We start from the raw sequence: 26,429 nt of genomic DNA, 5'->3' as shown, positions 1-26,429 counted from the left end.
TGAGTACTAAAAAGGCATGCATCAGAGCGTGTATGAGTCGTTCTTTCCTAACCCTGGCCATTTACAAATTTTTACAGAGCTTTGACTACTTATTTTAAATTGTAAAATCTCATTCTTTTAGTTCATAATGTTGGTATAATTGTACAGTCAATGGATAAGGAGTCATGGCTTTCAGGGAAGTTAAAAGGCACATACTAATCTAATCAAACATACTCCTGTACACAGTAATTTTGGTTCAGACAGTGAGTGAAAGAGGGAAAAAAAATTAATGCATACTGCAACTGTTACCTTCCTTTACCTGCATGGGTATGCTGGGAGACAAGGAGGCTGCTTTTGCTGCCAATGTAGACTTCCTGAATGGCTCATAAAAAACTAAATTCTTATTCAAAAGCCCTTAGTAATGCTTGAAGAAACAACTTGACTTTTACCGTCTCTTATTATGAAGCGACATTTTGCTGACACAAGTCCATCTGGAGTTAATGTTCAGCATGATTTAACATATGGGTTTTTCCCCCCCAGGTCAGAAATGGAAGATGAGTGAAAAGTATTTTTACAACTGATGGTAGAGAGCGTGTTGCAGAGGTAAGAGTAATAGTTTCTGACAATTCACAGACAACAAAGAACCAAAATTGTGGCAGACGTGCTTGGCAGAAACTTCCTGGCTAGCTGGAACTGGAAGTTTTCTCTCTCGGTGTGGCCCCTAGAAAGCATTTGCTGAGCATGCTTTGTAGAGAGTTCCGGGAACACTAGTCACAGTGGGGAACTGTAAAGGATGCTGTTAGGGTCACTGTTTTTTTTCCCCACATTTGTGTGCGGACAGCACAAGACTGAGCTGTGCCTCTGGCAAAAGTATGGGGTGACTGAAGAATGTTTTGCTGTAGGTATGGGAAGTAATTTTGGCTTCCATTTTAAGTAGTTTCTGGGTTTGACACACTACTTTCTGCAGATCTGGATGCTTTGTTGTTTTAAATGGATCTTTAAGGTTTGGTTTATGTTGAAAGCATATAATAGGTTATAAACTAGTTTAGGTCTTTCTCCTGGTTTTATTGTAGTCAATGTCTTTGCCTATAAATGGGTAGCATCAAGGCCCTATGCAAAGAAGTTCAAATTTTTTACACTGCTTTTCAGCAGAAATCCAGAGGTATGGTTCCCGATGAATGAAACCACTAGCAAATCACTTAAAACAGAAGTAGATGTTTTAGATCTGAATTTGGATTACCTCTCATCTATAGGTAATACCACAGGCATCTCCTTGTTTTGGCTGTTTTGCATAGAAGTTTCAGGAGCATACTACTACTGACGTTATGGATTACAGCTACAGTTTCGGTAGTTACAAATGGCTGTTGTCAGATTTGAGATAGAAGTATCATTAACCACGTTCTTCATACCTCCGTTGAAAATCCAGACTGCTAACAGAGCTCCCAGATTTTCTATTTCTTTGTGTAGGTGTTTGTACTTGACTGGAAAGGCAGGGTGTGTGAAATATTGTGCCATTATGGCAACGGAATGGAAAAGTGATGTCGTTAGCTCCAGGAGATGGCACTGTGTCCTCTCCGGGCTAAGAATTATATACATAGCTTTGAAATGTACATTCAGAACCAAGAAGTTCTGAGGGTTTTGTGCTCTTTCTTCTTATGAAACACACATTTCATTGTAGACCTGAATCTTTAGGTGTCCCAAATATGGTATTTCATCACTTTTATTTTTGCAAATAATTTATACTTAAATGCAGATGTGTATTTTACCATTATCTGTAGTGCCTTGCAGTTTCATATTACTGTCACAGTGCTTCTGTGTGATGCATGCTTTACAGCCATTTCAAGACAGGAGAAACAGCAATATGAACATTTTACGATTTACCTAGGGTTGTGTAACAGTTCGGGGTTCTCGGCTAGTTTCGGAACTGGGTTCCTGTGCACATCAAGTTGTGACTTAACGGGGTAATTTCTCTGAAAAACACAAACCCCAGGCATATTAAAAACCGATTTAACAAACAAATTGCCAGCTAAGGGGAGGATCCCTCCTGAAACGGTTCTGGCTTTATTGTCCAGCAAGGAAGGAGGGCCCTTTTCCACTGAACTTTCTGCGTGGCATTTGAAAGTAAATAGCCGACACGAAAAAAGAGTTTTATCTGCGTTGCAAAATCTGCTGGCAGATAACGAAGGGCTGACCAGAAGGGAAATGGGTGAGGCCTCCACATCCTGCGCTGCCTGCACCCAGCCGGCTGCCCTGCTCGCGGCGGCGGGGGGACCTGGGCCGGGCAACCTTACGCCGCCTCGTAAACGTGTTTCAAGGTGCGTTGTCACACGTAGGGCAATAAACTTCCCCCCACATCGAGAAGCCTCCGCGGCGGAGTCCGCTGCAATGGCGATGTCTCCCGGCCGGCGGCCCCTTCCCCAGGGGTCGGCGGGCCGCCCACGCCGTTGTTTAAACCCGCCCGAGCGGCGGCCGCCCCCCCCCCCCGCCCCGCTGATGTCAGCCGCGCCCCCGCCGGGGCCGCCGCTGCAGCCGCTCCGCGCCCGCGGCTAGAGCTGCGCCGGGAGCCCGCGGCCGCCGGAGCGCGCTGCCCCCCCGCCCCCCGCCGAGCGGCAGCCCCGCGGCCGCGCTGCCGTGCCGGGAGGCGGGAGCCGCGCTCGGCAGCCGGGGAGGGAAGCGCGGTGCGAAGCCTTTGTCTCGGCAGCCAGCGGCTCGTCCTTGTGCCGCCCGACGGGCTGCCGGCCCCGGCTGCGGCTCGATTGTGCTTTTCGCCGCCCCGGGCATGTCTTGACATAGCTGCGCTGTCGTGCACTTCCGACGGATGTCTCTGGCCGCCGCGACAGCGTTCGGGGTCTGAGCCTCGGCAGCGGCTGGCGGCGGAGCGAGTGTGACATTCCCCCGCTCGCCGTCTGAGGGAGGGAGAAGGGGAAGAAAGGAGCAGTCGCTCCCGCAAGGTTTTCCTTCTTGCTGGGTCAGCCTTCCTGGATGGTTGCATTACTCCCTCGTGGACACGTTGCCAAGCGCCTACAGAGAAAGAGGCTGGAATATTTTTCCCCTGATTGGTTTTCGTCGTGCTCGTCGTGCCGAAATCCCCACTTTTCTCCCAGTTTGCTGGTCCGCACCGAGGCAGCAGGAATATGCTCATGAAGGAGTACCGGATCTGTATGCCTTTGACAGTTGAGGAGGTAAGCTCTGCCGCGGCTCCTGGCTAGGCTGTGCCCTACTCAGGGTTTGCTCTTTCAAGGCGAGTTGAGGCTCTGTTTGTTTTACTGAATATTTGTTCTCCGTGGGATGAACCGAAGTCGGAGATGATGGGCTAGAGAGGAATGTTTTTATTGGAAAATAAGGCAATCCTGCAGGAACGAAGGGAACTTAAGTCTCTCGAAAGCATTGTGTCGACAAAGTGTTGGTTATAAAGATTTATCAACCAGACTTTTTAAGAAGAATCTCAGGGATATTTGCAAGGGAATGCTTTGTGCTGAAATCCTGTCTGATAAAGCGTTTGTCCAAAACCCAGATTCTAAATATATCCTCACCTTTGCTTAAAATACCCTTGCAGCTGAACATGGCCTGAAACTCTAGCACAGGTACGGTAGGTAGGTGATCATCTATTAGTAAAACTTCTTTGTCATTTCAAGAAAGGATTGAAAGTCAGACTGCTCTTTGTCGATGCTCTAAACTCGGTGTTAGGAACATGATGTTTGTATTTATCTGCAAACGGCCTACCTGCTTGTTGGTTTAAGTAAGACAGTAATACCTGCGTGCAATACTCGTGCTATATAGTTACTTGTGCGCGTGAACAGTGCTCGTTTATAGGTGCGATGGGTACCTAAAGGCCTGATGGCAGATGTAAATGAGACGGTGCTTTCTGCTTTATAGTGCCTCATGTATCTATAAAAAAAGCTCGCCGTTGTTTTGTTGAGCCACTTACGCCCTAGAAGCGGGTACTGCAGCGGGGGAACAAGCCTGCTCCTGCACGCACCCACCACGCCAGCCGGCCCCGCCGGGGCGGCCGCACCTGCGCATCCTTGCGCCGAGCTGGGCGCAAAGTTTTCCGTCGTCGGCGGGCGATGCCGCGGCCGCCAGGGGGCGCCGTGCCGGCGGCCAGCAGCGGCGTGCAGCGGCCGTGCCCCCCGCAGCGCGGTTCCCTGCCCTGGCCCCGCGGGGCACAGCAAAGCGCGCTCACCGCGCCGATTAATTTACGCGGTTTTCTTGCTATAAATGTATCCAGGTGAGTGTTTTGCGGCACTGCTTGATTATTTTTTGCAGTATCTGTGGAGCAGTGCTCGCGAGTGTGACAAGAGTTGGCGTTTCAGTGGTCTTTTTTGGCTACATCTTCAGATTTGGCAAATTAACAGTATTCTAAAACGGAGAATTTAAACTGCCAAATATTTCCTTCGGGCTGCTGGGGAAATTCATTCTGGGAGCAGGACCTAAACCCATCACATACATGTAGGTAAATAGATAGAGGTTTAATTCTCGCATTTATCCAACCAACTTACATAATATGCAGTGTTATTGGATAGGATTATTCTTTTGATACATAGTTTTATTTGTTTATTGTATTATCCTAATATAGACAACATTTTATCCAAGCCAGTTCCTGATGTCCTCAGACTACCATGCTTCATTAATAGCAGTTCATTATGTCATCAGAAGGGAGCAGGTCTAATTTATTTTGAAAAATTGTTGTTAAACAAAATTTCCAGGTACAGAAGAGTTCAAAAATCTCCCAAAACAGGAACGATTGATGCATGATGAGGCAGAAGACAATGCTGGAAGTCTGTTGTTCTGAAGAATGTTAACAGTATTACTAAAGATACTCATGCATCTTGTAGTTTCTCTTATGATGAATCATCCATTACTTAATCATTGAGATGCCTTAATGAGGAACCTAGAACATGTCTGATATTTAACTTGAGTTTCATTATTAATTGTAACATGAACTAGGACAAAATTATGAAATTAGCTAGTAGCTTATTTTTGTTACGCTATCTGCATACTGTAAAAGTCCCAGACTGTATTTCTCATAGCGGTTCATCTTCATGGTGTTTCCTACAGTCTATGAAGGTGTTACTGTCTTATTTTTGCCCTTAGTTGCACATTAACTACCAATAACACATGATATTTTTGGCATCTGCCTAGAGTAAGGTGGTGCATTACACAGTCATTAGAACATCATGAGGCAACTCCACCCTTCAAAAAACAAAAGCATTTTGGATCTAAGAGGCCCAGACTGCCTTCTGCAAGATGCTAAGTCACTCTGAAATTTAGTGGGCTTTGATGGAAACACAATTTCCAAAGGATGTGCCAATTTCTTGCAGAACTGGGATGTTTGGCCCTTATCTACAGTGGCACTGACATTACCTGGAGTAAGCACCTAAGTCTTTTTGAGGTTGTAGGTTTCAACAGGTATGTGAAAATGCAGTTCTTTCTTATGCAGCTGCATAGCTTCTCTTTTTTGTGCTGTTTTTCTTAGGCTTTACAGCTCTGTTTTTTCTGCTGTTTGGAAGTTCTGGCTTTCAGCCTGTGCACTTTATACATACATTCAAAAGCATTTCCTTGAGCAGTTTTCTTTTTTAGCACTGACAGTTATCCATACATAGAAGTCTCACAACATGAATGAGAAAGAATTCCATCTTTAGTCTGTGTTGTGTCGTCACCAAAACCAGAGTGGCTTCCCATGTCATTCCTGTGAAAATAATCAGGCACAGGAGGCAAAGCCGAGTGCTATGTCAGCCAGGCACCTGTACCTAATCTTCTGTAGTCAGATTTTGTGTGTAATGTGAAAAAGTTTGCATTAAAATGCTACATAATGTCCAGTCGAGTAACTAGAAGTCATTACTTTGCATGTAAATAAATATGCACTCAGCAGTACAGCAATTAGCACTACACTGGCTGACCTAAATACATCTTTAGAGAAGAGTAAAAAAACTGGTAGATGTCACTAAAACAGCAACACTCTTGCCAGGTTTGAAGACTTTGTGGCATCTTTGTGTGTAGAAGGTTTTGCATAGCGGGTCTTTGTTACCTACTGCGGATCGGGTTCTTGAGGCACTATTATGTGGATTCCCTGATTTGATAAGATACAAAAATATTTATGGGGATTTTGTTTGTATACCTGTCAGCTTGGAAGCCAAATGGTTTCCTGTAAATAAAATGTTTCCAAAGAAATGCAGATTGCTACGGACTTAACTGTTCTTGTGTATGTTGCGCTGAGTTGCATCTTTGTTCCCTTGTCCTTAAGCACCAGGAAAGACAGGTTGCTCCAAGAGTGCTGGCTGAGATGCTGTGGCACCACACTGTAATTCTCGTTCAAGGTTGAGGCTGACTCATTGAACTGCATCGTTATTGACAGTTATTTAGGACTGTTACTTACATATTGGTGCAAGCTGCCTAATCAGCTTTAAAATAATTTGAGAAAGGAAATACCATGCTAATTTCTAAGCAAAATAGTAACTGCTGTAAGAACTTTGCAAATTAGGGCAGAACATAGCTGTTGATTGACTAAGCCAATATGATTGCCAATTATAAATTGTTCTTTACCTCGTTTGTGGTACCTTTGGGTGGCATGAATGCAAACTCAGTCCTTTTGTTAACTTGAGACCTTGTAAGTTAGAAAAAGCCATTTATTTTCATTACTACATAAAGGAAGTAAAATCTGTTGCAGTAATTGCTTAGGATGTGTTACCAGTCTTCATCCCAGCTGCAATTAATAAGCGAGCCTGCCTCTTGGTTATTTTTCCCCTTGCATTTTCATGTGTTAGTTCATTCTTAGAAATAGTTTGTTACATCATATGACAGAATGTTACAATAGGCTGCATTGTGGTTTTTTAAAATATTATCAGTTAAAAAAACCCACATTCCTAAGCAAGTGAAAAGAATGCCAAGCAATTGAAAAGAGCGGAGATGCTAAAAAATTCTCAGACTTGGGTCTTATTGCATTGCAAGTCATAATTCCACAGTTCTTCACAGGAAGGATCACATGGTTTCGTGCTTTTGAGATGCCTTTCTCTGAAATGGTAAACCACATCGGATAGGTTAACTTGTTACTGAACTTCTGTTTTGGAAGGGGCAAAGTACGGTGAAGTTTGATCTGTGTGGAAAGTGATTATTCTTTAAGGGAATAGGTGGAAAGGCATTGTTGCTGAATCCTGTTGAAATTGTTATTGCTGTAAAATGCTAACAAAGATGTGAAGCTAGGTTGTATATATTTAAAAGCTGAACATTAAATAAAATACAGTAGTCATAAGTTTTTTTTCCTTGGAAACAAGAATGACCATTAACATCTCTGTTAGTTTTGAACCATGTCTGTATGGTGAGTACCTAAAGTCCTAACAGATTTTTCTTTATTTATTTCAACCAAGATTATCTCTGCTGAAGTTGGTGGAATTGCCCCCATTCTGTGCTTTAAATAAAAGCTAAGTTGGATCTGTGGGGAGTGCTGCCTGCATGAGGTGTATAGGAACAGCTGTATTGTCATGAATACAAACAAGCAGAGACCTGCAAAATGTCTGTAAATGTAGATAATTTTTCAACAAAAAAATCTTTTCAACGTGAACAAATTCTGGGTTTAGAGGTGTTTTGCTTACTCCTTTATAAAAACAACCATTGTCTAGCTCTTTTTCAAACATTATGAATTCTCCCAGTGTCGATTATTTACATAAAATTATTTCAACAACATATGTGTAAACAGTATTTGTATTCTCTGGATCTTGTGTACATTTCTTCTTTAAAAGATTTCATAGTCTACTGTCTTGTGTACAAAGGGTACTTGTTATAACATGTTTTATTCAGACAGATTTAAAGCTCAATGAAGGCATCTAAGAAAGTGGGTTTATGCCCTGAGAGTTAGCAGGTGTTATGATATTTAGACATAACCATATGTATGTAGAACAGAAAAAGCCTTTCATAGGGTATAAAGTCTGAAATACATATTTTTCTACACTGCGGTTGTCTACTGCAGGATAAACTACATACACTCATCCTGCAGTTAATACAGATAGATTAAATAATGATCAGTGAGGTAAGCTTTTTTTCATTTCCCAGCTATAGCCACAGAACATATTTTCAGGAATATGTAAAAGTATGGAAGATTTGAAAAAGCAGTATTTTGGTTGTAAGCAAGAGGGCTATAAGCAAACATAATGTGAAGTCAGCTTTTCAAATTTAATTCAATTTAATTACTTGTAAATAAAATAATAGTCAGACCATGCCATGACCATGACCTCTGCAAAGAGTTTATCTGGCAGTTTTGAGCTGAATTTGTCCAGCAAAAATGGAGGCTTATTGTGCAACTTTAGTATCTTCTAAAGGAATCAGGGTAAGACTACAGATGCATTATAGCTGTTGACAGTTTAATTTAAAGTGCTGTTTTACTGAAGAATTTTTACTCTAGTTAATCATTCTTTCTGGGTATGTCTTACAAGAACATCACCAGCCTTACCTTATTTTTGCAATTAATACTGTGAAGGCACTGATATATTTGTCTGAGGAGTATTCAGAGTTAATTATTGATCTAGAAAAGCTCTTTACACCACTATGAACATCTTTTTACCCTTCAAAATAAATGATTGTGTAAGACTGTTGTTAGCGAACTGATCTGATCTGGTTTTTCTGTGGCCAGTCATGTCTACTCGCATCACAAGGCCTTTGCCACATACAGTGTGACCTTAAATTGACCTTAAAGCTTATGGACTGGGAAGAATCATTATAATGATGTAACAGAGAAAATAGGTGAGAGAAAGCACCAGGAGTTAACTTTTAGTACCAATTAAAAAGCTATTTAATTTTCTTCTGATGCACGGTCTAGTAAGAATGAACAGATGAAAGGGAGCGCTGTGTTTTACCATGGGAAAAAACGGAATACCTTGCTTTAGCTTGACCTTCCTGTTGGAGTTGTGGTCACCTAGAGAGCTATAAAAGCAAAGGAATGCAGAGCACATGTCAAATCTTTGTTGAACTCTAGTGCAAATAGTAGACCAAATATATCCAATTTTCTTCTTTTACTCTTGTTTGCACATTTCAGTACAGCTCTGAAAGAAACAAGACAATCTTTGTTCCTAAAGTTTCAGTGTAAATCATTAAAAAAATCTTTCAGTGGAAAGGATTAGATATTACCAAAGGAACTCCAGAGTCTGACGTACATCTCTCTAGCTCTGCCTCTCCCTGTCAACACTTGTTTTCTCCAAGGTATATATATAGCAAATAATACTATACATGTGATTTGAGGGCTTCGTTGGCAAAATACAGGGCCCGGTTTTGCATTTCCCATAAAACAAAATTCAGCTTGTCAGTGTTTTAGGACATTTTCTAGCTAAAACACTCTACAGAGCTTTGATGCTATCGAGATCTGTGCAAAGTGTGTTTGTCTTTGAAGTTTAATGTAGGTTTGGAAACAAAAGAGCAGGGAGAGAAAGATGCAGAATGTCAATACTGGCTTTTTAAACTTGGTGCTTTCTGGTTTTGTATTTTTTGGGAAGAACTTTGAGTTGCTGAGAGCATGAAGTTCTTGTAAGAGTTGGTATGAATGGTAAATGATCAGCACTTTTGAAATTGCAGCCACTTTTGTTTATGTACCTAATAATGTAGATGCCTATATTAGCACCTTGAAGTTTGGTAACTGATATGTCAAATACATTTTCTCGTAGTCTAGCCTGTTTAATTTCCTCATCTGTCTATTGTAAGGTTAGAAATAACGTAATTATTCCAATTTTCATGTGCTTTTTGCCTGACCGCACATATTAAGAAAATGGTAGGTGATTTATAGCCCTTGAAGTATATAAAGCTCTTTAGATGATAGGAACAGAAAGATCTCTGTAATAACTAGGAAAGGTTAAAAAAATTGTATTTTCCTTCATGAGTATTCAGTTTAGTGTGATAGACATTTGTATTGTTAAAATCTGTTAGAGATCATGTTCTTTTGTACAAAAGACTGCCTAGCCAGGTAATGGAAAACCCATAGTATGGAACAATGATTCATTCACGATACTCTTCTTTGTGACTAGTGAGCTGACAAATGTGTACCCCAGGCTGTCCTTACAGAACCCAGTCAGTTGTGGATGCTGAAATACATGCAGGCTTTCCATCTTGAACATCTAACCTAACACACAAGCAACCATTAGGTACTGTAAGGATGGAGACAGACAATACACGCATGCAAACCGTTGCAATATACTCAGCAACTGTGGGTGAGGAGTAATTCTTCGTATTCTTGCTCATTGAAAACTTATTTGCAATTTAAAAAAAAAAATTATAGCTTGTTACATTTTATTCTTATCTTTGGTTTATAGAGCATCTATCATGACCAACAGTATATTTTCTAAGTGAATAGTGACATTTCATGCGAATTTGCCATGGTAGTTCTCCAGTGCAGCCTGAGGAACTTTGTGTAGGCATATTGTGCACCTGTTCAAGTGAAATTACTGATGTCTGCATGTGTCTAGAAAGCAAGGAGAGAGGTGCTCCCCAGGATTACTGACTAGGTTTAAAAAGGAGCAAAGAAAAAGTAATTTAGATTTCAAGTTGGGTTAACAGATGGTTTACAGTCTGTAGGTGGAGGAAACTAGACTTGAACTTAACCTGTGTTTATATATAATGCTTTTAGTCTAGCCTTAGTCGTCTTTATCTCCTTCTCAGTTCATCATTTCTTCCCAGTTTTGGTTATAAGTGATTTAAAATCCTTGGATATGTATTAAAATACTGTTTTTGTTTTTATAAAGTATAATGCAGGGTGCTAAATTGTAGGAATGACATTTTGATGGCTTTTCTTGGAAAAAAACATGTATCTTCCATCTTTTTCCTGTTTGTGGTTAGAAAATGCTGAAGCAGTTTTGGATTCTAATAGTTTTGTACTTTTATGATTCTAAAGCTGGTTTTACAGTGCACACTCCTAACTTTTGCATATACTTAACTTGTGCACGTACTTAATTTAAAGCACATGTCATGAGTCACATGCATAAATGTTTATAGGCTGGGTTTAGTAAAAGACTTGTTCATATGCTCTCCAGAAAAATCATGGTCTCTGTTTAAGAGTTTTTAGATGTCTGTTCTAAGATTAATCTTGCCTAAGTGATCTAGGAATACTTGGGCTCTGTGGGAATTGTTTTCTGTGAGCATGCTGAGTGTGCTTTATTTTCTATTTCATCACACTAAATGTCATATTAGGTTTAATGTGTTGCCCAATTAATGACTATGTTTAATGTTTTTCAGTAAAAATATTATTATAATACATGACAAAATAATTATGTGATAATGACACTCCAGTATAACACACTGTTGCTCCATTGCTTGATTAACAATCAGTCACTGATGACAGTCAGAAACACAACTAATTGTTGAATATATTTCCAGCTTTTTGCTCTCAATTTATATAAAAAATAAGAAAAAATATAGAAATAACCTTTTGTGCTAGCATCACCATGTTACTTGAAAGGTTACCGAAATACTGGAGTCCACCATGAACCAAAACATTGTGCCTGTGAGAGAGATAAAGACAAATTATTATTCTATTGATAAGCATGAAGTTCTTAGACGTGCCAAGCTTGTATTTCTCCTGGTCATACATAGATGGTTTTTTAAGTAGTCTCACTTGTTAGGTCCATTGAATGTGCTGGTCCTAGTATGTGTGTAATTCTTACCTTCTAAAAGGTGCTTGACAAATTTATCCAGCTATTTATCTGATTTTTTCAGGGGTTTTGAAAGTGCATATTAGCTGAACGTTAAGTAATATTTCATTTAACAAATTATTTATACAGTGACTTGGAATAAGCCAGATGAGACATATGAAATGTACATCTGATTGCGGTCTTAAGTAAACTGCTTGCTTCTGTTATCACACAAACTTGATATGAAATTTATTTGGACCTTACTTCAGTGGATCAGCTTTTGTTTTGCTTCACTCTGTGTAAAAGGAAAAATCATTCAATGGAATTTAGACCATAGTAATACCAATGAGTTCTGTCACTGATGTCAGAGGCCAAGATTTCACCAAATATGTATGACAAAACACAGCATATCTTTGGAATACAAATGTTGGGAATTTAAATTCCATTTTAGTTGCATGGTGCAAATCTAAAGTAATGCCGTTGACCTCAGTAGATCCATTCCAGGTTTTTATCAGTTTGATCAAAAGTAGGCTTTATCAATGGCTGTAAACCAAAAGAAAATGTAGATTTCGCAAATCTTTTGTTCTTACCGAGAAAGAAACCAGTCTGACGTCTCTAAATCTTTAGCATTCTTGCCTAACCTAAAAGACATTTTCACATGGTTAGATTCAGGCCCCAGATTTGTGTCCAACCTATGATAATGTCTTTGGGCCGACATACAATCAAATAATTGCTGTCCTTGCTCCTCGCACCACCGAACTTGGCAGTAACCTCTTTGCTCTCAGTTTTCAATCCTAACTTTGTAGGAGCTCTGATTCTCTTGTTTTTCTCCCATTTTGGAGGTTTTGGTCCCAGTCCCAAGCAAGGAAGCCCAGCCAAGCACAGCAGGCGGCTGGCCAGCTGGCAGAAACCTGCTGCTCCCAACAAGAGCCTGCTGCCCTGGCCCGCTCAGCCTCGCTGGGGATAAGGAGCTACACAGCCCGCTAGAACAATCCGGAATTCAGCTTCCCTCCGAGGGCTGGGCCGAGGCTTGCGTCTCGGTATTCCCTCAGTTACCATGGATCTTTGCACCGAGACTGAAGCTGAAAAGAGTACTGAGCACAAAATCTTTTAGAGGGTTGCTAAGTTTGTTTGCATTTCCAAACTGTTTGGTGCTTAGTTAAGCCCAGTGTTTTTTGGTTGGTTTTGCTTTTTTCTTTTATTTTTGTTTTTTCCTCAGGGATGGTTCAGTATAAAAACATGTTTCTATATATTAAAGGGATTCTTTTATACATTTGGGATAGGTTGTTTTGGGGGGGTTTCCCATTAACTTCAATGGAAACAGAATAAAGCCTACTATGGGGATTTTTTTTTAATTTGTTTTCCGCTGTTTTGCTATAGCTTATTTTCTCCGCAGTCTCTGCTTTTTTCATGTCTGAACATGAACTCGCTCAGAGTCAAGTGATGCCGAACTTCTAAATCTATTTTGAGTGGGTTTGAGATGAGGCAAACAACATTTTAGTGGAAATGTTATGTCATAGTAACAAATGCCTATGGATTAGTTAGTTTATTTCCAGGACCTCATGGCCTATACATTGCTATTTATAATTTAACTTTCTCAAGCAGCCACGACTGTGTTTATGTTACCATGGTGTTACTTGCCATACTTGAGGGTGGATAGTAAATGCTATAATTGAAAATAGATACTCCCACTGAAATAAGTGTAACAGGTGGTTATGTTTTTATTTAATCATGCTGCCAGCATAATACAAGTTAAATGTGGATATCTCCAACCCTGCCTTTTAGCTAGGACGTTTTCAGACATGCCAATTTGTGTTTAGTGGCCAGAACTGTAGTAAGCAACATGAGTGGCTTGTCTTGTGACAGTCCAAGGAAGGTCAGTGGTAATCAGTGAGTATCCTCCAGGTCAGACTTCAGAAAGAAAATGTTACGCGGGAGAAAGGGAGATGCTTTGGTGCAAGGCGGGGAGGTCTGTATCTCATCCTTCTTCTGTGGACCATCATCTGGACAAAGCTCTAATTCTGTAGGAGTATTTGATGAACAGAGTTTGCTGTTTCCTTGTGATTTCCTCATATTAGCCCTCTTATCTCATCACTTAATTTCCTTCAGGTGTCCACCGTAAGGAAATGCACATCTGTTTTGAGGTCTGCCCCGTATTAATACAGCGTGGCTTGGATTGACGTTAGCTTGTACCCACCTTCTTGGTGCTGGCAACACATCTCCTAGCGGCAAAACTGTCCAAGACACTTCCTTCTCACAAGGATAAGAATAGCTTTTGATTAGATTTCATCAACTTCTATAAAATTAGTTAAAGGTTTTATATATGTGTGTGTATATATAAAATACATAAATGACATAACATATAAATACATATTTTATATGTGAATACCTATATATTTTTCCATTCTTCAAAGTAAAAGGACAGAAAGATACAGATATTGGCATAAATTCTCCTAAATATTTAGGCAGGGAAAAAAGGATTCTAGATTTTTCTCTCAGAAATATTCTAAAATGTGAAAACTGAATAATTTGAAGTAGCAGTATTGTTTCACACTCTACTTACTGCACAAAGTCATATGCTCAAGAGTATTGAGCAACCAAGTACAAACGCTTCAGTCAGGATAGTATGGGTGTTATCAATGGCATTTGTAAAATACATTTGAGTAGATACAGAAGATGCCCAGTTGGTATGACGGTATGAACAGTAAAGTGCAGAGCAGAGATTGTCACATGAGTTCCGCACAGCAGTTGCCTGTTGAGGATTTTTGTACCTTTTTTAGAAGTAGCTGTCAGACTTCTGTCTGTATTAAGCTTTGTAACAACCCAAGGTTAATTGGGTCCTCCAAATTTTCATATAGCTGTGGGATATAAAATGAGTTTGCAGCAGCAGCAGATGTTGTGAGCATACATAGATTTTTCTCTTGAGCTCAGTTCAAGGTTGTGCCTCAGTTTTCCATTTTGCCCAATGAATAAAGCAAAGCCAAAAAACCAACCCCTCACTCATGGTTCAGAAGGTGGTATGATTTGTCATAGTTTGGTTTTAAGCTGGTTTATATTTTATATTATATAAAAAACATTAACATTAATAAACCAGTATCACCTCCTATGTGCACAAGACAGAGTTTGCCTCTTAAACTTTGCAAGGAGGTCCTTAAGGCCTTTTGCAAACTTCTAGCAATTACATTCCTTTCCATAGGTTGTTATACTTAACATCTTTACTTGAAGCCTTTTCCACATGTGGCACTTCTGGAGGTTAGACTTGCAAATTAAGTGAGCTACTTCAGCTTTCTGGGCTTACCTTACAGGTAGCAGTTGATTGACTTCATTGTTACAGAAAAGCTGAGGACTTTCCCTAGGGCCACTAACAAATTTCGGACTAACCGTTATGTATGCAGTAAAGCATTAGTCTTTGAAGCGTTCATGCATATTTAATGGTAAGGAAAGAAGAAGAAACTCAGCATTGTAGCCAATCCAAACCTTTGACAAGTACAATGAGTTAAGAGAAAAACCACTGAGTTTGCAAGAGCTTTTTGATCAAATGAAATAAAAAATGGATGACTGAAGACGATTAATGTGGATTAGTAGATCGTGTCTATTACGAATTGTGTCATAGGTCCGCACATCCATATGGACGTTCACTATCAAGCTTGGGTTTTGCTGAGTTACCCCTGTTCAGCTGGCCCTTTGCCTGGGCTTTTTGTAGATGTAGGACCTCTGCTTTCCTTTGGTGCTGGTACCGCGTCTGGAAGTCACAGAACCCTTGCTTAAACCTGTGGTGCCCTGGAGCTGCCTAAATCTCATCTAGAATAGAATATTCACCTGGGAGATAACTAAACTAGCATTTCTAACCAGTGTAGCCCATGTGGGTACAGGAATAAGAGTCTTGATTCAGGCTGCTGTTTTAGCAAAGTCTTCATCAGTTACAGACCAGAATTTTGTATTTATGTTTATGAAATATTAGCCATTGCACTGTACCAGCCTTTATTTTGAGTTTATATCTGGTTATTCCATGCTTTTCTTAAACATTTACCTATTGGTATTCATTCTTAACAGTTGTAATTCTCTGTGTGAAATTGTAGTGTAAATTTTTATATTGCTGTTGATAGCTGGTTCCTGATATTGCCCCCTTTCCACCCTGAGTGTCTTGCTTCTTAATGCCATGTTAGACAGTGCAATGTAAATGCTCCCTGAGTTTGGGTCTAAACCGAGATTTTAACCCATTTTGTCAGCTAAAAGAAAATAAGTGAAAAGGGAACAAGGATATATACAGAAGGCATTTTTCAGAGAAATGAATTTAATAAATAATAAGGTTGTATAGCAATAAGCAGAATTCACTTGCTTCATCAGCTGCATAGTTAAAAGCATTTTCCTTTTTTTTTTTTTTTTGAGCTGGAAATAAAAGAAAGCTATGTAGGAAAAGGAGTAGGCTTACTGATTAATGAAAGCTTTGCCATCCTTCAAAAATTTTGTCATGTAATCACTGGCAAAAATAATTATAGAGCTGTTTGGGTACATTTTTGTCTGTCTTATTTTGAAAACCCTTATTTTTCTTTTGTACTTCTGACACCTTCTGGTCAAGAGTTTCAAAGAAAAAGGACTTACACTCCATTTTGTCTACGTAACAGTTCATCACTCTGCTGATTTCATGTGTGCAAGTTATTTGCATATGTCAGATTTAAACATATGTGGTTTTGGAGGCACAGTGAGTTTTGCAAGTTGATATACAAAGTTATTGTCAGTAAGTCAGCAGATCTGGTCCCTGTGTCCTTTCTGTAATGAATTGTTGTGCTGTATCGGCTTGTGATACTCTAGAAAACAGAAAGAAAAAACTGATACTATCAATCTGTAAAAGATGTGGAGCAGCTTTAGACTTCTTTTTACCATTTCCCATACCTGTGTATTGATACTAGTTTCTTTTTCTTAGGCTTCAAATATCAAATATTTCTTCATATTTTGCATTTATACTGATGAGATGAAAGGTTCAAACTGATGAAGAGTTACTGGGTTTGTTCCTGTTAAATCTTCAGCATTTTTTTATAAACTCCAAAAATATATAAACTCTTCTGTGAATCATTTCTTGATTGAAAACCAGTGTTTCAGTTTATCTAATGAAGTTGCTGAGGAGGCTCATTTAGGGAGTTGCTGACATGAAAATGCGAAGGCTTGTGGGTGACACAAAGCCATTCTAATATTCCAAGTAGGAGATGCTTTTCAAGCAGGTTCTACACAACTTTACAAATTAGTCATTACCTTAAGTTAGGATGGCACTGTGGCATGTATTGCATTCTCATAAGAATGAGAAATAACTCAAGCCCGAGATTGAAGGCTTGTGTACTATATCCCTAAGCACTGGTAACAGGGGAGGTCTTGTTTCCTCCTGGTCGGCTTTTTGAGATGTTTCTCTGTAGTTTCACACTGTTAGGTCTTGTGTCCCTAGTAGTGTATTTATATGTTTTCATAAGTAGAAGCAGTAACAGCAGCTGCATGATAAGGACTGATTAGTGGTAAATGGGGCAGTTTGGTTCTTCTGCCTGTAAAAGACCATGGTGAGGCCTACATTTCCATCCCTGAATTCTTCCATCTGTCATGCCTTGAGGTGACCCTGTGGTGGATTTGCACTAAAGAATTTTAAGCTGTTGTTCCAGGTGTTTGTTGCCACTGGGGTCAAGGAGATGAAGTTACTCAGCTTTTAATCTAATCAAGAGTTGCATTCTGAGCGTTGCAGGCTGCAAGTGATCACTGTAACTCTGCACCCTCTCTGCTCTGTTCTCCCCTTGTTTCTCTTTGTACTATTTGTAACATGCCTCCTACTCTCTCTTATAAATCTTTTTTGTAGGAGGTTAATTACAAAAATGTAGCTTTCCATCTTTGTTGGGTTCAAGTTATCGTTTTGTTCTTTTTATATATTGTTCATTGGGGATTTTTTTAATAAGTTGTGGATGAGCGTGCTACCATCGTTAATGAGTATGTTGAACACTTCAAGACCTAGCACAAATTCCTCTGTGACTTCACTAGTGTCCTCTCTCCAGTGATAAAAATTACTTGTCTATTTATTTTACCTTAAAGCTGTATCTTTAAAACTGTGTCTTTTAAACAATGATTTATCCATGGAAGGAACTTTCTTCTTGTCTTACAGAACATCTGGCAAGTGACCTTGGCAAAATAGGCTTTTGCTATTGGCTTGGCCTGTATCAGCTTGGTCTCCTGTCTGTGTACCTGTTGACCCCTTCAGAGACAGATTAAGACATGACCTCGCTTCACTAAAACTGTGTTAACTTTTCGCTCTATATTTATGCATTCAAGCTGTGCTAGTCACACCTTTTTTTTTTTTTTTTCTTTTCCCTTGAGTAATAGAAATTGCTCTCATATGCTCTTTTCTCAGCTTTCTGTTCAATATATTGAATTGATGATAGCAAATGAAAAGTATATGAGAAGCAAATACAACTCCTGCCCTGCTTGGTGAAAGTGTAAAATTTTCATTTAATGCTAATACAATATGTTGAATTACTTGTAAGTTCAAAGAGAGAATTCCAATTAGAGTACCACCTGATATGGTTTTTTTAGCATGGTTATCTGCTTTACTGCATTTAAGTACAAAACTTTGGTAGAGGAGTTTTGATTACTTTTTAAAAATACTCATTAAAATCATTGACTGTTTGGGGACTGCTTCTTAAAGAGAATCGGAGAGGTAGCAATAATGCTAACAATTAGGATTTCAGGGGTTTAATAGTATTTTTGGCAAACAATATTTGTTAGTGGTGTGCAACAGTATTTCCATATTATAAGGTGTTTTGCCAAGTGGTTGTTGGCAGTATGTCATGTTCCTTAGGTTCCATTTGGAGCTGAGCACTTTTCTGATAGTTTTATCTCTGAAAGGGAATAACATTTACTTTATTTTAGATACCAGATCTTGTAGGGTGCATATCATTTAAACTAACAGTTACGAGGCATGATTCTTTTGTTTTTCTAGGCTTTGGCATTGCCGGTAGCAAACACTGTTCTGCTGTCATTTCATCGCCACGGTCTTAGTTCATGCCTAATGCACACAGAATTGGCAGACTTGAAAACAAAGATAAATTTCCATGTCCATGTTTAACTTTGATTTGTTCTTACACTTCTATTATAACCTCCTCCACGGGCTGTAAATCAGTAAGGGAAAAGCACACCATGTACACTGTCTGCAGCCAAGCATTTGATATGGTTGTAATTAATTGACAGCACTTCCATAGTATGCTGATAAGTGAGATTAGTGCCCTTCTCAGGTCTGCTTCTGCTCACAGTGAAGTCAGTGGGAGTTGCCCTTCTTTTACACTAAGAATGCAAAAACGTGATCCTAAGAGAATTCATTGAATGAGGAGCTGTGTATGAAACACAAGACAAATTCTGTACTGAACAGCACTCTGTAGAACTCCATTGGCTTTAGGTAAAGTGGAAGAAAATCTAGTAATTAATGTATCCGTGCGAAATAAGGGTCTGCAGGCTTGTGAATTTTGAATTAAAGATTTACCTCAGTTGTGGTGTCTTTGGATTGTAATAATACATTGAATCAGTGTGTAGTAAAATCTATGGACCAAGTTAATACCACCTTTGTTAAAAATTATAATTAAGACAGGTAGTTTTGTAGTAAGAAGGTACTTACTTGAAAATATTTTTTCTAAGGTAGAGATCTAAAAATGCTTAAAAAATGAAGTATTATTTCTGTGGACTACCAGCTACTGTCACATCAAAATCTCATGGCCTTTGAAAACCACATACACCACTGCAAAACTTTCTCTGATATGTTTCTGTCTTTCACACTTATATAGGAGATATATGGGTTAGGTGTAATGGTCAGAAGGAAGCAAGGTCAGGAAAAACGAGTGTGTGATCCAGTGCTAATGGCAACTTAATAGCTGACCAGCGTTTGAACAGAAGGTAAGGTTTGCATTAAGAAGATACACTTTTAGGTTGCCCATACTCACATTTTGTTCCTGGAATGCTGAACAACTTTTTGTTTGTATATATTTGTATAACATGATACCTGAAAAAAATCACACCTGGTTTCATGATTCAAGCAAGTGCTCTTTGTGTTACTCTTCCACAAAGTACTACAAGTCATTTTTGCGTATGACATTCATATCAGTGTGTTCTTTAACTCTGTTCTATCAGACGACCAAATTATGTTAAAAGATTCAAACTGCTTCCTAGGGACTTTTAATAAAACTGTGGAACAGGTTATTTGATAAATGATGTATATTATGGACAAAATGGCACAAGATGAAGCAAATTTTTGTCTGGTCAGTAGATTTCTAGGAGAGATGAGCCTGGCTTTGTAAGTGCTGATACATTTTTCTTTTCTGGCCCTTGTTACTTTACTGCCTCATCTTCTTTAGCAAGTGATTTAATAGTAAAAAAAAAAAAAAAAAAAAATCTTCATGTGGACCTGAGTTCTGGAACTTAGGCAATTTCATTGTCTTCTGTGATATGAAGTCTTAAAGCCTGTCCTCTTCAGGAGAAACCCCATTTTCCTCATTGGAAAATTAAAGCATCCTATGACCACAAATGCAGGAATCCTGGCAGTCTCAGTTACGCTCCATGTTCAAATAGGAATGACATCAATAGACGTTGGGACCTTTTTGTTTTGCTGGTCATGCTCTCTTGTGGCTGTAGGCCTGAAACTGATGGCCCATGGAAGCCTTCACTCTTAGTAATGGAAAATGTGTGAATATAATAACCTTCTGAATCATCTTTTATAAGGCATTACTGTAGTCTGAGACAGAATTACAAGCCACCAAAACATGCAAATCACGTTTGTGTGAGTGACAGAGTGAGGGTGTCCCTGTGTTTAAATAGGGCATTACTCAAAATAGTACTATTCCAGCTTTCCATGGGAAAGTACTTTCTGTTCAGTGAGATGTTTTCTTTCTCTACCTAGTCATCAAAACCACCATCAATCCCATTTCCAGTGAGCCAAGCTTCTGTGGAATGTGGCGTTTGTTATTTCCCTTACCTGATAAGAACTGTATACCTAGATTTGTACAGAATGTAACACATTTTTTTTTCTGTTTGAAATTTTTTACGCTTGAAAAGGGGCTTGTTCAGGAGAACTTGGCCCCAAAAAATTGTTTTTCTGGCTAGATGCAGGAAATGTGAATTCACTCTTTCTATTGTTTTCAAGCACCTTAATGCAAAGAAGGAAATAAGAGTGAGTTTTCTTGGTGGTGTGAACGAGCATATAGCTGGAAATAATTCAAAGGTAATCCCCTGCTAGTATTGCTGCATCTGTTAAAAGAATGGATGTTATTATAGCACACAACTCTCAGATGAAATATCAGAATTTATGTGTTATAGAAATAGAATATACTATGCATATCACAATCATGTTACTGATTTATTTAATGTTTTTTATGAGATTAGCAACATGAAATTGAAATCTATGTAGGCTATAAGCATATTATTCAACTAGCTACCCTCCTGGATCTTCAGGCTTGATCTTCTTTTCTCTGCATGCATGGAATTTGTACAGGCATCAAGAATGTTGTAGTAATATGTAGAACTGACTGTCAAACAAGATAGTGAACAGGGTGATAAAATTCCCCCCCGCCCGCCAAAAAAATAAAAAGTGTAGTTGCATCACAGGTATATCTTTGCATGTTTGGATATAAGAAGAAGCTTTAAAACAAATCACAGGAACTAATGTGTCAGTTTTTATGTGGTTTTACAAGACTTCAGTTGGTCCTGTAAAATAAAATGTTATTATTCTTACTGTTTATTTTTTTGCAGTTTCTATGAGCTCAAACATTTAGGAAGATCCACCACTTCAGTCTGAAGTACTAAAGGGACTGTATTCATTGCAAGTATTAGTACCAGTGTTTGTCCTTCTGAACATCAAATTAATAGTTTGAGTCTTGGAGGTTAAAAGGAATTTTAAGTGCTGCTTTAATGAGGACAGACACATCTTTTGATACCTTGTATCGAATTTAAGTAGTATGCCTATCTGATATACTATTATAGTGGTGCCCGCTAGTGCTTCCATAATTATGGGCCTGTCAGCATTTCCATTACAAACCCCTATATTACAGCTGAAAATACCACTCTAGGATGAAGTTTTGTATAAAGGCTTTCAGCCTTGAACGAAGAAGCTTTCAGAATTAATTTTGCTGCTTCTTCAATTTAAAAACTGAAGTTTTGTTTACTCTATCCTGTATTAACATCTTGTTTTCAGGAAAAAGACCCACGAGGTAAAAATACTGATGTTTGTTTCCTGTAGCATGAATATTACACATCCAAAAGATAAGAATTGAAAGCTGAACGCTTTTATTTAACCTCAAAAAGGAAACAAAACAAAAAATCGTTGCAAGCAGGAAAAAGTACATCTGCAAGCTGCCACTCTTGAGTTCTTACCAACTTCATTTGCAACCTGTCTACAAAGATTTCAGTAGCCTAGATCCTTTTTCATAGACTCCAAAACATCAATGAAATTATGATTTCATTTTTTTTATAACATGGTCTGGTTTAAAAATCATTATTTAAGGGTTCAAGGACAAGTACTTGGAATTAGGAGGTGCCAAAATTAACATTGCCTATACAGTTTTGGTTTGCCTGCTTTTTGAATATATTTTCCATAAAACTGGTTTGTGGAGAGGCTGGGTGATGCTCAACACCAGTTTTTCATTATACAATTTTTTGTCATCTTTTCCAGTAACTTATTGCTCATCTCTGAAGTTGGAACTGCTGTCTACAATGGTTTTGAGTCATGCTTATCATTAAAGTGTCTGAATGTTTTAATAAACATGAATAAGTTTATTTTCATTACACTTTTGTAAAATGAGCAAATTTTGTAATTTTACCAGTGATGAACATCTGTATTGAGGTATGATAGTTCGCTTATGTTGAATATTTAACACTTGGAACCTTATTTTTCAGAGTGGAATTATATACCCCGTTTATAACACAGTTCTGATTGACTTTAGCTATCTGGTAAATATTTAGCATTTCTTTGATTCAGATCTTTTGTGTCAGGTGGGGTACCTAAATGATGGTTAACGAGGAGACAGCAATCGCTAGCGAAGAATTTGAGGGTTTTTTAGTAAATTTAGCAAATTTGATGATTTGCCTTGTGTTATCTAGATTTCTTAATTTCTGTAATTTCTCATCCTTATACATCACAACTGGGTACTGTTGTGATGCCCAGAGGATACGTGCTGATGTGGATTCTTCAATGCGTTTGACCTTGTGCTGGCACAGTTTTCGTTTCCCAGTGTTTTTCAGCTGTTCAGCAAATGGAGCAGAAGCCCTCTGTAAAATCATCTGCATTAGTATGCAGCTACTTTGAATAGGGAGAAAAAGTGGTACATGATTATTTATTTGTGCCATAGTGTTTATGTACACAAGTGCATTAATACCCAATAAGCCATCCATCACTTTTCCGTAACTCTTGAGTTGCCTGGCTTTGCAAGCTGGATAAGATTTCCTTAAGCCTAATTTTTGTTTGTAATTATTTTGGGGACATTTAAAATGTTCTGAGGAAAACCAGCTTGACTGTATGGCCTCATGTGAGCCACTGTCTGTATTACCATCTGTGTTGGAACCTTGAGATGCACTGCACAGGCTCCTGCGCTTGAGATAATGGAGGGTAATAGATAAAATAATAATTTAAAATGTACACGATGACATATGATAGAAGAGAATAAGCAAAAGAAAAAAGTGTGATAACGAGGAAAACATATCCTATATATACTAGGATCAGTGAGAGGCTCGAGAGTATACAGTAAGAACATAATATTTTGGTAATTCTTCTGGAAAGCTCTAAAAAGTTTCTGTTTTGAATGGAACACCATTTGCAAAGGCTTAAATTTAAAGGTTTAGACTTAGCCAAGGGGCTAAACATGAATAGATTTTCATGTGAACGGCATAAGACAAGTATTTATGCAAAGACTACATGTCTGTTGAATTTCAAGTCCCTTTTCTAGCCTACTCTAGGCATAAGAGCTTTCTAAAAGGAAAAAAACCCACATTTATTCCCAATACAATGAATCTTTTATTTAACAATTAGTGTTATTCTTACCAGCAACTGAAACATTCCTGAGCCATTTTGATTGCATCTTTTTGAGTCTAAAGGAGACACAGTAAAACATTCATGCAACTGAAATTCAGCAGAGTTGTTACCAACAGAACAGTCTCTGCTAGTGGGAGTTGTCAGCAAGCTGAATGATAGGTGATCTGTTACTTTCTCTGCTTATAGTTTAGATACATATCTCTTCAATGTACGTGCTTCATTTTCATATTACTGTAACTGATGGGGTAAATTTTAAATACAGTCCTGTTAACAGAAGAATACTACTACTTATTTACACGATATACTGCCTATGTCAATGTTAAAATAAATGGTTAATGGTAATGTAAGTCTGTGTTTTACTTAACTGGCAATGACCTGCTACAATATCAACATCATTGCTGGTAATATAAACAGTACAGCTAGTAAATACGCAAGACATTCACTAAACTGGCTTCATTGGAATTGTTGTCAGAGCAGTATTTTCTTAAGTGAAACTGCGAGCTATGGTGTGTTAGACCAGGTTTGGCATGACAGTGGCCATCTTCAAGTCGAATTCAAATCAGTAGGAGATGAGAATGTTATTTGGCTTCACTCAGAAGCTCCTTTATCATTTGTTCCAAAAAATAACAATAAAACATAAGTCAAAGTTAGCAAAATATAAGTAAGAGCTAGGAGTATAGGTACACTTCTGAGTGCAATATTGCAGTCAGTTATCTACACCTGGATTATCTGCAAATGTTACCCTGGGTGGGTGTTGGAAACAATCTAGCCACGGCAGCCCAGAGCAATACAGCCAAAGGAATTAGTCCATGCTGAGCTTGCACTGTAGTGTCAGTATTTTTTATTATTTTCATGTTGTTTCATGCATGAATTATTTGCTAGCCTTTAAATCTCATCATCTTTTAGCATCCTGTTCATATAACCTCTTAAAAACACATCTAATCTTTCATTTCAAGAAAATTTAAGGTTGTTCCAGTTCTTTGAGCTTCTTGCTTAATAGCTGTTCATACAGATCTTTAAGCTGATGGTGTTCTCTGATAGGCCAAGATGAATTTCTTCTATGTTTTAGTGTATTTCTGAAAGGATAAAATACCACATTTTTGTTCATGGTTTCGTATTGTTGCAGGGGCAATTGCAGTTTCAGGAATTTCCACGAGGTTGTTGTGACATCTAGAAAATTTTTTGAAGCCAATATCTGCTGGTAACCTGAGAATTCATTTAATGTCACTTTTTCTTTCTGATGTCGTTGGAAGGAGAAATGTCAGTTGCATGGCTTTAATGAAACATTTGATCTACAGATGAGTGGAGAGGCAAGTGTGTTTGTGCAAGTTTCCCTTTGGGATTGCTTGCCTTTCTAGATTGGAGAGAGCACATACTGTGCTCTGTTGTTGCCCTGAATGTATGTCTTCACAAAGATGAAATAGTTATACTGCAGTGACATCTTCCAGTTAATCACGTGGCAAACGTACTATACGGTAGAAAACTGTTTCACATCATCCTGACTTCACAAACACCTTAGCTGCAAAGATAAAAGCATCCATTTTGTAAAGGTTGATAGTTTTGTGATATAAATATCACCAATAGATGGAAAGAAAATAATCTAAAAATGGAATGGCAAAGAATGGCATAGTATTTCAGCCCTGCACGATTACCTTTAATAGTAAGTGGAAAACCAATGCTAGTTTTATCTTCCTGATGTAATGAAATTACTGAATTATCCTTTCATTTCCACAGGCAAAAAAAAAAAAAAAAAAAAAAAAGGAATTTGATCCTTCATAGGCATTTATTCATATGAATGAATCTTTAATTACTCTGGCTGCCTTTGTGGCAGGGAAGTCATTTGTTGAATAGTTGGAGTTGTCAGGGCTTTGTGGCAGAGTAAAGGACTAGAATAACATAAATAGCAAGCCTCAAATTCAAACCTTCTGGCTACAGAAGAGTATGTTGTGTCCCTGTAGCATACGTTACGGCTTATAGGAAAAACATACAGTCTTCTTTAAGAAAACACCCTTACTAAATGAAGGCAGTGTACAGAAAGCTTGGTTCTCTGATTTGTGCGAGCTGTGGCACAGAAAATGAGGTGACCTTCAAGGGAGTCAGCTGCAGCTGGCGGGTTCTGAGCCCTGTCCTGTTCATGTGGCTCAAGAAGTTTCCTATATTTTGTTTAGGAGGCCACCAAGAGGCCATCAGATCTATAGTGCTGTGTGTAGTCGTCCTTTTTCTCTCTACCATGTTTTGTACGTAAAAAAGAAGCTGAGAAAGGTGGAAGACTGACATGAGAGCTGGTTATGCTGGATTTGTACCAGTTGGAGAGAACTGTGACATATTTGCTATGTGTGGGATTGTCTGGTGTTTAAGAGAGTTCAGCTGGGAATACAGGAAAAGCCAGCAAAGATGAATCCAAGGCTGCAACTCTGACTTCATTTCCTCTCCTCCTCACATTATAATATGTGCTATAATAAAAATCTTCTATTTGTTCTCAGTAACTCAGAAAGAACTAGGCAATGGGAATCCTCAGAGTTGTAAAAAAGAGCTCTGACCCTTCACTAAATTCAATTGAATTAAACACACTGTTTGCCCTTTTGGAAGGCTTATTTGGTTGTCAGGTCTGAGCTTTTGTATTCCATGTTGATGGTCATTATGTGTTTTTGTGTTAGAAATTATTGGAAGAATAAGAACATAAAGCAGCAATCAGTCATGCTTCCCAGACTCTGTAGTTTTAACATCACTAAGTGCCATGGGAAAATGACATGAAAACAGCGTGTTATCATCCAGCAGCCCTGAATGCAGTCTTGCATCTTCTCTTTCCC

General features: G+C 38.7%; 1 protein-coding gene across 1 annotated transcript in view; it reads left to right on the top strand.

Moving 5' to 3' along the window:
* Positions 1–2,506: 2,506 nt before the first annotated feature.
* PITPNC1 (phosphatidylinositol transfer protein cytoplasmic 1) overlaps positions 2,507–26,429 on the top strand; it is an 87,050-nt gene continuing 63,127 nt past the window's right edge. Inside the window, exon 1 of the mRNA XM_055727380.1 lies at positions 2,507–3,161. Coding sequence (XP_055583355.1) covers positions 3,114–3,161 — 48 coding nt within the window. The 5' untranslated portion in view covers positions 2,507–3,113. The remainder of the gene's footprint in view (positions 3,162–26,429) is intronic.

Source organism: Falco cherrug, chromosome 1 (assembly GCF_023634085.1).
Source record: "Falco cherrug isolate bFalChe1 chromosome 1, bFalChe1.pri, whole genome shotgun sequence".
Taxonomy (NCBI): Eukaryota; Metazoa; Chordata; class Aves; order Falconiformes; family Falconidae; genus Falco; species Falco cherrug.
Note: the sequence above shows the minus strand (reverse complement) of the source record. Positions and strands in the feature narration are given on the sequence as shown.